Raw genomic sequence first — 15,666 nt, forward strand, 5'->3', positions numbered from 1 at the left:
GGGGTGCACGAGATCGGGGTGCTTCCCAAGTCACGACATTTTGTTGCTTTCAACTACAGTGGCATGGAACATAAAGCTACATAGTGAAGATCTTTTTAAAATAGAATTTTAAATGATGGTTATTACAAGGGCTGTGTATGTGTGTGTGTGTAATGTTTTTCATTGTGTGAAAGATCAGAAACTACAGGTAAGAGAAAGGAAATGCAATCGGGTTAGAATTCCACCAGAGGTGACTTACTGGGTGCTTTGCCGGGTCAGACCTTGTCCTTTGCTCTTTGCTTTTGTTCTTCCCACAGTGAAGTCAAGCTGAGCATGCTACTGAACACCATTCGCTGCCAGCATACCGCCCATCCGCTCTTTACGAGTCCGAATTTAAAACACTGAGACACTATCTACCCTGCAGTGACAGGTGTTCATGGGTTCACGAGTGACCTTCTGGACATGCCCCTGTGCCAGTCAATGTGGGGGAAAAGGTGCTCTCACACATTGCTGGTGGGACTGCAATTGGAAAGCAGTGTGGAGATTCCTCAGATAACTTGGAATGGATCCACCATTTGACTCAGTTATCCCACTCCTCGGTTTATACTCAAAGGACTTAAAATCAGCACACTACAGTGATGTTTATAGCAGCTCCATTCACAATAGCTAAGCTATGGAACCAACCGAAGTGCCCTTCAACAGATGAATGGATAAAGAAAATGTGTTATGTATACACAATGGAGCCATAAAGAAGAATGAAATTATGGCATTTGCTGTTAAATGGATGGACCTGGAGAATATTCTGCTAAGTGTAATAAGCCAATTCCAGAAAACCAAAGCCTGAATGTGCTCTCTGATATGGGGATGCTAATTCACAGTAAGGGGCGGGGAGCATGTTAGGAAAAAATAGAAGTTCATTGAATTGGACAAAGAGGAATGAAGGGAAGGGGGGGGCGAACAGGAATAGGAAAGATGGCGGAATGAATAGGACATTACTATCTTATAGGCATTTATGATCACACTACAATGTAACTCTACATCATATACAATCAGAAGAATGAGAAGTTATACTCCATGTATGTATGATATGTCAAAATGCATTCTACTATCATATAGCTAATTAGAACAACTTTTTAAAAGGTGATTTCATGAGAATGTTAAAAAACAATAATAAATAAAATTGCTGGAGTTCAGTGGTTGCCTTTGGGTATTTCATCTAACAGTGAGAAAATTTCTAACCTAATCAGCAACAAATCGACCTGACCATGAATTCTAGTGATTTCTTCTGCCTTTGTGGTCAGGGTCTCTCCTCCTTCTCTCGACCCTCATTCTGTCCCCGTCTCTATCTCTCTCTGCACACATACCTCCAGCTCTTCCTCTCCCTCCCTCACAAACTGTTGTCAGGAATGGTGTGACCATTGGTGTTGTTTGGTAAGGGTCAGCCTTGGGAACATGGGGGTGGCCATACCTTGAGGCTTCCTTTTGCCATCAACTACGGTCCACAAGGCCCCCTCACTGCATGAATAAGCAAGCCCCGTTCAAAGTTGGCATGATCGGGTGGCTTTATTGTGCTGGTCCTCGGCTTCCTCGTGAGCCCCACTTCCCGCCCCACTTGCTTGCTTCGGGTCCCCCCAGGCCTGAGAACGCCCCTTATGACCTCACGTTCACACCAAGTTCGACATCATAAAGAGGGTGTCTCATCTGACCGGCTCTGCGGACACCATGCTGTAAAACTAAGACCACAGACTGAAGGTGTGGGTATGCCTTTGTCTCTCCCCGACTCTGCGTGCAGAAAGGAGGGAGACTGGGTGCGTACAAGCCCGTTTGAATGACCACACTGAAGTCAGCCATGGCCATGGAAGGCATGAGATCCAGAGCCACAAAAGAGGGAAGTAGAACATGAATGGGTTTGTTTTTTTTTTTTTTTTTCCAGTCCATTAAGAGTCAAGATGGTGGTGAAATGTTATGATGTGTTACAACATAGCTACTGATTTGCAGCTGAGCCATTAGTTGACAAACTAGGAGAGCTATTCATAGACTTCTAAAGAGGAGGAAAATGTGTCTTTCATTCTAAATCTTTGCCTGTTGATGGGTTTGTTTGGGTCTTGATGGTTTAATTATAAGGTTGATAAATGTAGTTTTTTTATTAAAAAAAAAAAAAAAACTAAATGATAAGTGAAAGTCCTACTGGCCTCTCTTCACTTGCCCTGAATCTCAGATTTTTAGAAGTAACCACTGTTGGTAGTTGTAAACTTCTTATTATTCCTGTTTTGGATACCCTTTAAAATAAATAAAGTGTTAAGAATTAAGTTAAGGACCCTGTCTCACCTTCTTTGATCCCAATATTCTGCCCCCCAGAGGTACACAGCAGCCTGAATTTCCATTTGTTTTTAAAAACTCATTCTACAAAGAGCACTAAAACATTGTTCTCTGGGTTTAAAACTTCATACCATCAGGAAATAAAACCAAAATGGAGTTGCATTTGTTCCGGGCACGGAAAACGGAGTCAGGAGTCCACGGTTCATCAGACCTCTGGCGGGCCAGCAGCTGAAGCTCTGACCTCAGCAGCAGACCCTGACTCCATGCAAGCGACCCGCAAGACACTGTTGACCCTGACCTTCTGCATAATGGACCTCCTCCCCAAACTCCAGAGGCTGAGGCCACACCCAGTTCCTTTCTCACCGACAGCTTAACTCAGGCACCAATCTTAATCCTAGCAAGTGAGGTGATCTCCGGTCCTCAGCAGTTCACAGCTGGAAACAGCTGCCATTTTGCAAAATCTTGGATGACATTTCTTGAATGTTGCTTCTCTGAGAATCTGTTCTTCTGAAATTTCTATTAATATAAAAGATTCTCAACCTCTTTATATATATATATCTAGCTATCATCTATTTATCCATAATTTTTGGTTTGGGGTCTCTGTGCTGTGTTCTGGGGAAAGTCATCCAGTATTATCATTCACCAGTTCTTCTTGTCTTTTCTTTTTTTGGGGGGTGCAGGGGGGACAGACCAGGGATTGAACTCAGGGGCACTGGACCACAGAGCCACATCCCCAGCCCTATTTTATATTTTATTTAGTGACAGTGTCTCTGGTTGCTTAGCACCTCATTGCCGTTGAGGCTTTGAATTCAAGATCCTCCTGCCTCAGCCTCCCAAGTCCCTGGGATTACAGTTGCGTGCCACCATGTCCAGCCCCAGTTCTTTTCTTAATGACTGTTTCGTCTAGTCTAGAGTTTATTCTGTTAAGGTCTATATTTCAGTTACAATGTCTTTTTTTTTTTACCAACTAAGCTATATCCCCAGCCCCTCCGTTATCTTTTTTCAAAGATAGGTTTTTAAAATTCTTTTGTAGTTGTTAAAATATATTTGTTATTTTTCATCTAAGTTGCCAAATTTATTGGAATGGAATTGGTAATAATACTTTTTAATTTTCCTTTGACTGCTTCTTGGGGCCCTTGAGTAAGTTTTTGTGGTTTTATCTTTTTTGTCTTTGAACAGCTTGACCATATGTAATTTTAAATCATAATCTAAAGTCATGGTTAGATGACGCATAAGATTGTTTTCTGCTGTTCTGGTGGTTCATCTCCTCCAGTATCATTCCAGCATTTGTGTTCTGTTTCCTTGACCTTCAGTTTTGAAGTCACCTAAACCGACCTCGTGCCCGTCAACACCACGGACAGCACCTCGGACACTGGTGTTGTGGTTCCTTGGTGATAGGGTGGTCTGATTCGGTGCTTGGCTATGGCCACACGGGTGTCCTTTCACCAGGCGGGGCCTACTTTGGGGGCTGAGACCTTCGTGCCAGTTGACATCCGTCACTGAGGTGACTTCTTTCCAGAGCGCTTGGCCCCACTTGCCTTGCGGGAGCCTACCTCCCTCTGTACCACCATCTTCAGACCCCAGACCAGCAGCCCTGGCTTTGGCCCTGCTCATCCATTCACATTTCCGTCCATCTTTTTACGTCCATCTTTTACCAACCGTGCCTCTTCCTTTCTATGCATTACTTTCTTAAATAATAATAACACATTTTGGGGGGATGATTTTAGTGGCCAGGGGGACAGAAAAGCATGAACTCTATCATTCTAATTAAAAGAAAAAAAACTTACTTCTTAAAAGTAATTTCCCACATTTCCAAAATGTCTTCATGTTCATCATGATCAGAATCATACACGGTTTTGGAACAACTATAGTATAGCTTAGTATTTTCTATTAGGTTTTTTCCTGTTTTTGTTTTAATGTTAAAGAATAGAATATATCTATATCACCTTCTTCTTCTTCCTATTATTATTATTATTATTATTATTATTATTATTAAGATGGGAATCTCATGTGTTGCTTAGGCTGGTCTTGAACTCCTGAGCTCAAGTTATCCTCCCGCCTCAGCCTCCTAAGTAGCTAGGTCTCCAGGAATGCACTGCTGCACCCAATTTGAAATATACCTTTTGATAAGTCTATGTCTATCTTTTTATCAACAAATATTTGGTGAGAGCATATAGTGTCCCAGGTACTGTGCTAGGTGGTAGGAATTTATTGGTGACTGAAACAGAGGCCCGCACATTGCTCACATTGAACGACGGAGAGGTGGGAGAAATGGGACCATTAAGATGAAAGATGACTTGAGGGGGAAAAGAATGGTAGAGGGTTCTGGTACCAGAGAAGATGGGGTGAGCATCCTTCACTCTGTTTCTCCCCTGAAATACATCTGTAAATATTGGACAGAGTACACAGGTGAGCTTTAATAAACTTTGACATGGAAATGGTCCCAGAAGAATTGGGGAGAAAGATGAGAATTTCAAGTTCCACCAAATCAGCAATAAGTTGCCACTTTTCTCCCTGGAATTGACTGGCATGGAATCAGAAGCATCCCAAAGCCAGAAGCTGGCACCAGGTGCAGGCAGAAGAACCCAGAAAGAAGACTCTTGCTGGAACTCTGCTATTTTTGTAGTGACTAATCCTTCTTTGTTTGCCACGTTTAAGAGTCTCTCACACATTGATGAGGAAAAATGGCCAAGAGAGATGAACCAACATTAGATATTCTCAAAAGAAAAAAAAAATGCGAGATAAATATATGGAAAGATGTTTAATCCAACTAAGTCATTTACAAAGAAGCAACAATGAGGTCCTATTTCCTTTTGGTGTGTGTGTGGTGGCATGGTGCTTAATGATGTATTTCTTTTTTCAAAGTTTTTATTAATACATAATAATTACATATATTTCAGGAGTCCAATCTCTTACCAACTTGATATATGCTTTTGAAAATCATACTCAATGCTAACTAGGGTTTCCTGAAGCAGTTTTGGGTTTGGGGTGGTGGTTGTTTGGGTTGATGGTTTTTTTTTTTTTTTTTTTTTTTTTTTTTATGGTTTTAAAATATATCATTTTGTGGTACACGTCTGTAATCCCAGTGGCCTGGGAGGCTGAGGCAGGAGGATCACGAGTTCAAAGCCAGCCTTAGCAACACAGGGAGACCCTGTCTAAATAAAATACAAAATGGGGCTGGGGATGGGGCTCAGGGGTCAAGGGCCCCTGAGTTAAGTCCCCAGTATCCGCCCCCCCCCCAAAAAAAACTATATAAAGATAGTTTTAAGCCCTGGAAGGAAGAGGTGAGCCATGAGCTCTGGATCCTGTTTCATGCTTCCTCCGTTCCGGTTTTCCATGCTTGTACTCTGATTCTGTGCTGGGAAAGCATCACGCACCCTGCAGACTCGTGCCTGCAGGCCCGCCTGGCCCGTCCAGTGACACGGCTTTCCTCTGTCTCGACCTGCAGGTGTTCCCTCTGGCACATGTGTGCAACGACACAAATAAGATGACACTGGTCAACCCCCAGGGAGTCAGACTCGGCGTCTACAAGCAGAACGTGGAACAGGCCATTAGATCCTATGAAAAGTGAGTATCGCTGGCCACTTGGCCACGGAGGTGGGCTTTGGCTCAGCTTCTTCTCCCTCTCCCCTCCCCCCCTCCCCCTTCCTATCCCTCCCCCTCCCTCTCCCTCTCCCCCTCCCTCTCCCTCTCCCTCTCTCTCCCTCTCACTCTCTCCACTTAGATTTTTTTTTTTAATTGAAGCAGCTATTTAAAAACCAACCACCTACAGGTTGAAAATATTTTTAAAAAAAAGTTGCGTCTGTACTGAACAGGAGTAGACTTTTTTCTTGTCAGGATCCCCCTCAGGCGACACAAACAGAACACCTATTGACATAGCATTTATGCTGTGTTAGGCATTATAGGTAATTTAGAGATGACTTTAAGTACACAGGAGAATGTGAGTAGGTTCTAGGCACATACTAGGTGTCTTTTTATGTAAGGGCTTGAGCATCCTTGGATTTGGTGTCTGGGGGTGGCAGGTGGTCCTGGGACTCATCCCCATGGATACAGAGGGACAGCTCTCTAAGTATAGATGATTATTTATAACTTTTTATATCAAGTTCAAGATGATTAAGTTGACTAGAAAGGTCGCTGTGTCCATGCTGAGACAGAAGCCTTTCCTCCCAGGGGCCCATGTCCCAGCCATCACATCACCTGTGACCTCAGCAGCTCCACCTCCTACCCCCTGGCATTGAATCGATCCTTGCTGCTCAGCTCTTAAACTTAGACCGTGCCCAGGTTCTTCAGGCAAGTCTGTTCTTTCTGGAAGCTGTGTGGTTGATTTTTTTTTTCACTACATAAGAGGAAAAATGAAATAATATGCACAAAAATTAATGATGTGGCCAGACCAGTATTTATTAATCTGTGGTGATTTTGTGATGGGCCTACTGTGTGTTCAAAACAAGCATAGGCACTCATACATTGCTGGTGGGACTGCGAATTGGTACAGCCTCTCTGGAAATCAATACGGAGATTCCTCAGAAAACTTGGACGGAAACTCCATTTGACCCGGTTATCCCACTCCTTGGCATATACCCAAAGGACTTAAAATCAGCTTATTACAGTGATAAAGCCACATCCAGGTTCATAGCAGCTGAATTCACAATAGTTAAGCAATGGAACCAACCTAAGTGCCCTTCAACAGATGAATGGATAAAGAAAATGTGGTATATGCACACAAGGGAATATTACTCAGTCATAAAGCCGTACACGCATGGAACTGGAGACTATCATGCTAAGTGAAATAAGCCAATCCCAAAAACCCAAAAGCCAAAAGTTCTCTCTGAGCTGCAGATGCTAACACACAATAAGGAGCGGGAGGGAAGAATAGAAGTTCATTGGATTAGATAAAGGGGGATAAAAGGAAGGGAAGAGAGATAGGAATAGGAAAGACAGTAGGATGAATCAGACATCACTTTCTTGTTCGTATATGAATACACGACCAGTGTAACTACACATCGTGTCCAACCACAAGAATGGGATCCTAATTAGAATAAGTCATATTCCATGTATGTATACCATGTCAAAATACCCTCTACTGTCATGTGTACCTAAAAAGAACACATTTTTTAAAAGTCAGAAATAAAAAAATAAATATCACTAAATTAATACATAAAATTGTATGTATCTCTTCATAGAAAATATAAATAATACACATAATTATTTAAAAAAAAAAAAAAAAAAAAAACAGTGTAGGTCCCTACTGCTGCCCGCGGGGAGTGCCAGTCCAGCCCACTGAAAGGCCTCCTCCTACCAAGTCCACCCTGGGCCTCTCCCAGCCGCATTCAGCCGGAGCCTCTTCCATGGCCCTCCCTTAAGAACCGTGGCCACTGTGTGTGGGCTCCTCTGCTCAGGCTGAGTGCACCTGATCCAAGATGCTTAGGACCAAGAGTGTTTCAGACTTGGGATTTTTTTTTTTTTTTTCAGATTTTGGGATATTTCCATACATAAAATGCGTCCTCCTGGGGATAAGACCCGCGTGCAAACAACTTTCACTTGGGTTTTAGAAACACCTTGTACACACAGCCCTGGAGGTAATCCTGTGCGCTAGTTTGAATTATTCCATGCATGAAAGAGTTTTGTGGTGTGGACATCTTCCACGTGCGGTGTCACGTGGGGGTGCTCGAAACGTTTTGGATGTGGGGTGTTTGGATTAAGGAGGCAGATGCTGCTCTCCTGGGAGTCTTGGTCCGCCCTCCACCTTTCTCTCCCAGGCAGGATGGGCTGTTTCGAGGCTCACCCTTCCCCACGGGTCTGATCTTCACAGCGGACATTTCCTGAAGACCCCCCAGGCCCTCAGCTCCTCTTCCTGCCGTGCTGCAGTCCCCCAGCTGGGCCTCCCATCCTCCTGGCCTCCGCACCAATCACCTCCGCAGCGGGGCCGTTCCACAGGCCCTTTCCACTGCCCGCCCTGCGGGGGACTCTGCTCCTGCCCAGTCCTGATGCTTGCTGACCACCCCTGCTCCCAGAGCCAGGGGCTGGCCAACTTGCTTTCCCCTTCATCTAGTCCTTCCTGCAGGTGTTTGTATATTTGACTATTTTAATCCAAATTTGATATGATCCCAGTTTAGTTATTACACTTTTTTAAATTCAGGTATCCCAAATGCAATATAATAACACCATTCAAATTCTAAAAGAATTTTCTTGAGCGATTCAGATACTTGTGCTCTATGATTAGCGGGTCTGTGAAAGCCCGTGCAGGGTCACCAGCTGGAGCACAGAGGTCAGAGCTTGCCCACACTGGGCCAGTATGTGACATTCAGGAGCCTCAAATTTCTTATGTACAGTAGGACTTATCTCGCAGGGCTCTCATGAGGCTTATGTAAATCACATCTAAAGAGCAATTAATGTGAACTGTTCCCCCTTTCCCTTCCTTGACTTGGATGATCACGAAGTGACCATGAATCATGCAGTGCCCAAGGCACGAAGCTCTTCCCGCTGGGCTCACCTTTTCCCCAGGGTTTCAGGAAGGACAGGGACCACACCCCTCCAATTCCCAGGCAAAAAAAGTGCTTCGTGCTTAAAAGCAAAACCCAAATACAGATGTGGCAATGATGTGTCCCAGTTCCTACTTCTGAGTGAAATGCCTTTCAGTACCCTCTAGAGAAATACCATCACTGTGAGTTGAGCATCCCTACTCCGAAAATCCAAAATCCAGAACGCTTCAAAATCTGAAAAGTCTTAAGTGTCCACATGATGCCACAAATGGAAAATTTCACCCCTGATCTCACGTGAAGGATCACAGCCAAAATGCGGGAACACTAAGACGTTGTATAAAGTTACTTTCAGGTTGTATGTATAAGGTGTATATGAACTATAAATGAATTTCATGCTCAGACTTGAGTGTGCTCCCCAAGACAACTTATTATGAATATGCAAATATATTCCAAAGTCTGAAAAAAAAATTCCAAATCCCAAGTGCTTCTGGTCCCAAGAATTTCAGAAAAGAGATACTCAAGTTGTGTTGTTATTCGTAAGAATAATAATTTTAATATTAATGAAATTAATGTTAATAGAACTGGTATTTAATAACATTTAGTATTGATTTAATTAACATCAGTATTGTGAAGATGATGTGCATATTAAATCATTTAATATTAATTTAATATTAAAATTAATATTATATAGAACAGAAATTTCTGATCTTTTGCATTCAGAAGTGTTTAAGAGTTGTTTCAGTTGGCATAAGTTTCAGTTCTCTTTTATATCTTCCTCCACCTCGCTGGAGACACTTAAAACAGGAAAAGTAATTGATGAAATGTTCCCTCCCACTGTCTTCAACATTACATTTCTGAGAAGTTTCCCATCAAAAGTAAGCTAGATGTAACTTTGAATAAACTTCATATAACCTTGAATCCATTATGATCAGGGTTAGCACAAGGGAAATGGGAAGCTCATTCTTTGGCCAAAACAATGAGATAAACTAGCCATTCTGGTCATGAACGTGGTGCCCATGTGTGGTGTCCTTCTGTTTCAGTATTTCAAGAACCGAGGCAGCAGTTTGGGCTTTGTGTGTCTGAGCATGAGCTTTGCATATTTACAGAGCCATCTGAATTCAGAAGTGATTTTTCTGATTACAAGTCTGAAGTCAAGGTCACTACTCTCGGATCCACAGAAGTCTGGGTTCTAACCTAGCTCTGCGACCATGCATAGCAACCTCTACTTAGGGTTTTTATTTACTGAGTTGGCTGCTGGCCAGACTTCTGAAGCATCGTTATTTACAAAGTCGCTTTGCCAAAGAGTCAATTCTCCATGCAAGAAGATTTGAGAATGAGAAATTTAATGAGCTGGTGAATGCAACCCCTCAACTTAATTTCACTCCCCCACAGCAAACAAAGAGGGAAAGTATTCTTAGGAAAATCCCTGAATCCAGGGGCTGGACTGGTGTCAGAGAGGCTAGTGCCCACTGCATCCCAGAGGGACCGTCTTTATTACTCAGCTTAGCGGATTTCTGAAGGTCACCACCCCACTCACTGTTATGTTCCGGTGGAGATGAACAAAAGGAGAATAAAGAGGTCACAAACATGCTCTTGGAAAAGCATCTTCGAAAGGATTGAATTAAAACTCGAGACACATGCTAGCTAATTGGATCCACATTCACCAAGGGTTTCTGCAAGTTTGGCCCTTCTTTGGAACCTGGGGACAACAGACATTGAGTCATTTCTGGTCACTTCACAGGTATCCCTCACTTGGGTCTCTCAGTGCCAAGGAGAGGTGGTGGTATCCTTGTTTTATTGATATGAAAACATTTTCAAAAAGTTCTGTAACAGGCTCAGCCAGCAGCACAGTGATGGATACCCTGCTCTAAACCCAGACCTGCGAAGTTCAAAAGCCCTTTCCGCTCTCCCAACCTCCCACCACACGGGGCCCCCCTTTCAAGTGGAGATCTAAGAGGGGTTTGGATTTTTTTTTTTTTTAATAAGAGCACAAAAATGCATACCACAAATCTTTTCCATAAGTCTTAGGAGCCCTGATCATTGTTATGTGAACCACATGATTAAAGAAACCCAATTTCCAAATCAATCCCCTCAAAACCCAAACACCTCAGGGGGGTTGGAAGCGGAGCTGGCAGTTCCCCCTCTGGACTCCCCCTTATCACTTAGAGCACCCACCTGTGTCAGACAGAATTCTGGGTGCAGTGCTCAGGCTAGCTCCTGGAGGCCCCGCAGCTACGCCAGGAGTGATAACTATTGCTGTCCCCATTTGACAGAAAAGTGGGCACTGCCCAGAGTCACATGGCCAGGAAGAGTTGATGCTAAGTGAGCTCTGAGCCCTGGGCTCTTCCCCCGGGCCAGACTCTCTCGCCTTGTCCTCCCAGGCTCAGGGGGGGTGAGCACCTGGGGTGCGTTCAGAACCCCGTCCCGTAGGCGCTGGCTCTGGTGGCGAGAAGAGTGACCCTTCCAGTGACTTTCCCCGACCTCGTCATACTGAAGAATTTTTTTTCATGGAATCCAGACTCGCGCCCCCTGGGGCCAGTGTTCTGTGCCCTGCAGCCCACGAGGTCTGCTTTGGGGTAACAACATAAGGACACAGAGCCGGGCAAGAGCCTCTGAGTGAAGCATCACTGATTAGTGACAAGGAGACGTCAGGAACCACCGGCTCCAACCTCCTCCTTCCCTCTTGGGTTGACAGTTTGTCTCTGAAGACTCTTGGTAAGGGGCTTTGGTCTCAGCATGGCCAGCCAGCTGGGGTGAATGAGCCAGGTGCCGTGGGCCACTGTCAGGGGTCTCAGCCGGAGCGCAGGTGGTCAGGCTCACCTGTGTCCCCATCCTGTTACTTACGACCCTCTTGCTCTGAGAGTCTAAGGGGAAGAGTCTACAGAGGCAAGATAAGGGCACAGTAGTGTTTTCCTTAGGCTGCTTAGAAACTCCTTAATGCAGAGGTGATGAGGACTGCTTTGTTTACTGCATTCACTCTGATGGAGCTGAGCCAAGCCACTCTTACCTGGCACCATCGTCAGGGAGCCTGGAGGCTTCTGTACGATGCTGAGGGAGCGAGACTCTCACGCCCAATTGCTTTAAGATGACGTTGGCACAGTCCATGGGTGATGGTCCTGGGCCTGGGGTCCCCATGCAGTGCCCTTCCCAGCCTGGGGCCAGACATTTGCAACAAAATGAAACATTGCTTCTAAATTATTGTTGTTGCTTTTTTTTTTTTTTTTGTTAAACAGGCGTTTGAATAAAATCGTTTGGCAAGCATTATCCCAAGAGGAAAAAGAAAAGTAAGTCATTCTGTTCGCTCTTCACTTTTTAAAAAAAATTCATCGAAATCTTTGAAGTGTATAGTTTGGTGATAGATGGAGAATTCAAAATGTTGTACAAACTACCATCTCTTCAAGTGCAGGACTTCTTTGTCACTGCAGAAAGTGAAACTTTGTACCCCTGAAGCAGTGACTCCCCATCGCCTCTTCCCCAGCCCCTTCCCCTAGACCACGAGTCTGCTCTGTCTCTGTGAATGTGCCTCTTCTGGATGAAGGGCAAGAAAGGACTCATACAACAGGTGACTGGTGTCTGACTCCTTTACTTAGTTCATGTGAAAACGTGATGTTTTCAAGTTCATCCAAGTTGTAGCATGTATCAGGGGCTGATCTACGAGGGACCCTGAGTGTGTGTACCCGCACACACACACATGCACACAGCACACTTTGCCTATCCATTCTTCCATAAATGGGTATTTGGGTTGTCAGCACTTTTTGGCTATTATGAATAATGTCATAAATAATAATGTGAATATCCTTGTGTGGAAGTTTGTTTGAACATGTTTCATTTCTCTGGAGGATTCGACTACATGACTAGGAGCAGATTTGCTTCTCACATGGTACTTCTATGCTTAATGTTTTAGGGGCATTAATGCTGTTGCCCACAGGGGTGCTCCATGTTACACAGGAATATCTCACCAATACTGACTGATTTCCTAAAGAGAAAAAAATTAAAGTCATCCTAGAGGGTTCGAAGCGTGAGTCATGTGGTTCTAGTGGACGTTTCCTAAGGACCAATGATCATGAACGTCTTTTCATGTTCTTGTCCATCTGCGTATCTTTGGAAATGTCCACACAAGTCCATCATTAAGCCGGGTGGTGTTTTTGTGGTTGAGTGGTGAGTCTTCTAGATGTTAACCACTTATCATACATAGGATTTTCCTGTATTTTCTCCTATTCAGTGGATTGTTTTTGTTTTGATGTCCAAAAGCTCTTAATTATTTGAAAGCCAATTGATCGATTTTTCTTCTGTTATTGTTCATGCTTTTGGTGTCTAAGAATCCACTGCCTGATCTGAGGTCATGAAGATTTACCACTGTGTTTTCTTATTTATGGTTTTAGCTCTTACACTTAGGATGTTGATCCATTTTTAAAAGTACAGTTTTATATATGGAGTGAGGTAGGGTCCCAACTTCATTCTCCTGCTTGTGGTTATCCAGTTTTCCCAGCATTTAAGATACTCCTCTGGATGGTCTTGACAACCTTGTCAAAAAAATAAATTATCCATAAACATTTGAGTTTCTTTCTGGGCTCTCTATTCCATCCTATTGGTCTATATGTCTAATTTTATACCAGTATGGCATGTTTTGATTACGTAGCTTTGCAGCAAGTTTTGAAATTGGGAAGTATGAGTCCTTCAACTTTATTTTGTCTTTTAAAGTTGTTTTGACTATTCAGGGTCCCTCAAAGTTCCCTATGAATTTGATGATTGGACTTTCCCTTTCTGAAAAAAATAAAGCCATTGGAATTTTGATAGGGATTACTGGACTCTGCAATCAATTTGCTTGGGGAGTATTGGGAATTATTGTGCTCTGAGCAGTATTATTAGGTCTTTCAGCCCCTGGTTACAGGATGTCTTTCCATTTAGTTAGGTCTCTATTTCCCTCAGCAATGTTTTGTAGTTTTCACAAATGTGCAGGTCTTTCACATTTGTTATTTTATTCTTTTGGATTCCATTATAAATGGGCTTATTTTCTTAGTTTTTAGTTGTTCATTGCTGGTATATAGAAACACAACAAATATTTGTGTTTTGATCTTTAACCTTGCAACTTTGCTGAACTTACTAGTTCTGGCGTTTTGTAGGCATAGGAATCTATAGGATTCTCTGTATATAGGAATGTGCCATGTACAGATAGAGGTAGTTTTACTTTTTCTTTTCCAATTCAGATGACTCTTTCTCTTATCTAATTGATTTGGCTAGGATCCTGTACAGCATTAAGTAGCTGTGGTGAAAGGGAACATTCTTGTATTGCTCTTGAACATAGGAGGAAAATGTTCAGTCTTTCTTCATCACTGAATGTAAAAGATTTTTTGTTGTTGTTGTTTTTGTTTTTTAGTTTGTTTTCATTTTTGTTTTTTTGGTACTGGGGATTGAACCCAGGGTGCTTAACCACTGAGCCACATACCCCACTTTTTATATTTTATTTGGAGACATGATCTCACTAAGTTGCTTAGGGCTTCACTAAGTTGCCAAGGCTGGCAATCCCCCTGCCCCAGCCTCCCAAATGGCTGGGATTACAGGCATGTGCCATCATGCCTGGTGAGTGTAGTGTATTATTATGTTAAGGAAATTTCCTTCCATTTCTGCTTTACTGATGGTTTTTATCATGAATCTTGTGTTGAATTTTGTCAGTGCTTTTTCTGCATCTACAAAGAGGATCAGGTATTTTCCCCCTTGTTTAATAATGGGATGTATTAAAGTAATTGGTTTTCTTAGGTTGAACCATCCTTGCATTCCTGGAATAAATCCCACTTGGTCCTGGTGTGTATTCCTTTTACTGCTCTGCTGGATTTGATTGGTTAGTATTTTACTAAGGATATTAGTGTCCATATTCATAAAGAACAATGGTCCGTAGTTGTCTTTGGCATCTTTGCCTTGCTTTGTTATCAGGGTAATTCTGTGACTCTACTGACACGTGTTCCCTCTTTTCTGCTCTTTTAAAAAGTCTAAGCAGAGTTGGGGTTCATTTTTATTCATATGTTTGATTGCACTTTCCCATGAAGCCGTCTGGTCTGGACTTCCCTTTCTTGAGGATGGGGAGTGGGGAGGTTGATTCTTTATTCAATGTTTTCATTGTTATAAGCTATTAAAATTATCTGTTTCTTCTTGAGTCAGTTTTGGTCATCTGTATATCTATATTATTTGTCCATTCAGCTAGATTATCTGATTTTTTGGTGTATAACTGTTCATAGTATTCTCTACAGTCCTTTATTAATTTTTATAATTATTGTCTATTGTCTGATTTATAGGTTTACTAGTCATGTCCATACTTTTACTTCTGATATCAATAATTGTGTCCTCTCTCCTTTTAGTCTAGCTAGAGATTTATCAATTATGTGGATATTTTCAAATAACCAACTTTTCATTTTGTTGATAGTGGTGTGTGTGTGTGTGTGTGTCTGTTGTACTCTTTCTATTTCTTTCATCTGCTGATTTTGGGTTTAGTTTCCTTTTTTCTAGGTCCTTAAGGTACAACATTAGGCTATTGATTTGAGATCTGTCTTTTTAATGCAGGTATTTTCAGCCCAAAATTTCCTTCCAAGTACTGCATCACATAAGTTTTGGTATGTCATGTGTTCATTTTCATTTATCTCAAAGTATTTTCTAATTTTTCAAGTGATTTCCTCTTTGACCTGTTGGTTCTTTGTGATATTTAATTTTTATGTATTCTTCAATTTTTCAGCTTTCTCTTTGTTATTATTTCTAGCTCTATTCTATTGCAGTTACAAAACATACTTTTATGATTTCAATTTTTTTTTGTTTGTTTGTTTGTTTGGTACTGGGGACTAGACCCAGAAGTGCTTTAACATGGAAATGCATCCCCAGCCCTTTTTATTTTATTTTTATT

The 15,666-nt window shown here is 42.4% G+C and overlaps 1 protein-coding gene across 1 annotated transcript in view; it reads left to right on the plus strand.

Moving 5' to 3' along the window:
* VWA3B (von Willebrand factor A domain containing 3B) overlaps positions 1–15,666 on the plus strand; it is a 190,908-nt gene that overhangs the window by 130,864 nt on the left and 44,378 nt on the right. The window contains 2 exon segments of the mRNA XM_079109530.1: positions 5,747–5,865; positions 12,011–12,061. Of these exon segments, the coding sequence (XP_078965656.1) occupies positions 5,747–5,865; positions 12,011–12,061 (170 nt within the window).

Source organism: Sciurus vulgaris (genome assembly GCF_902686455.1).
Source record: "Sciurus vulgaris genome assembly, chromosome: 14".
In the NCBI taxonomy this organism is placed as follows: domain Eukaryota; kingdom Metazoa; phylum Chordata; class Mammalia; order Rodentia; family Sciuridae; genus Sciurus; species Sciurus vulgaris.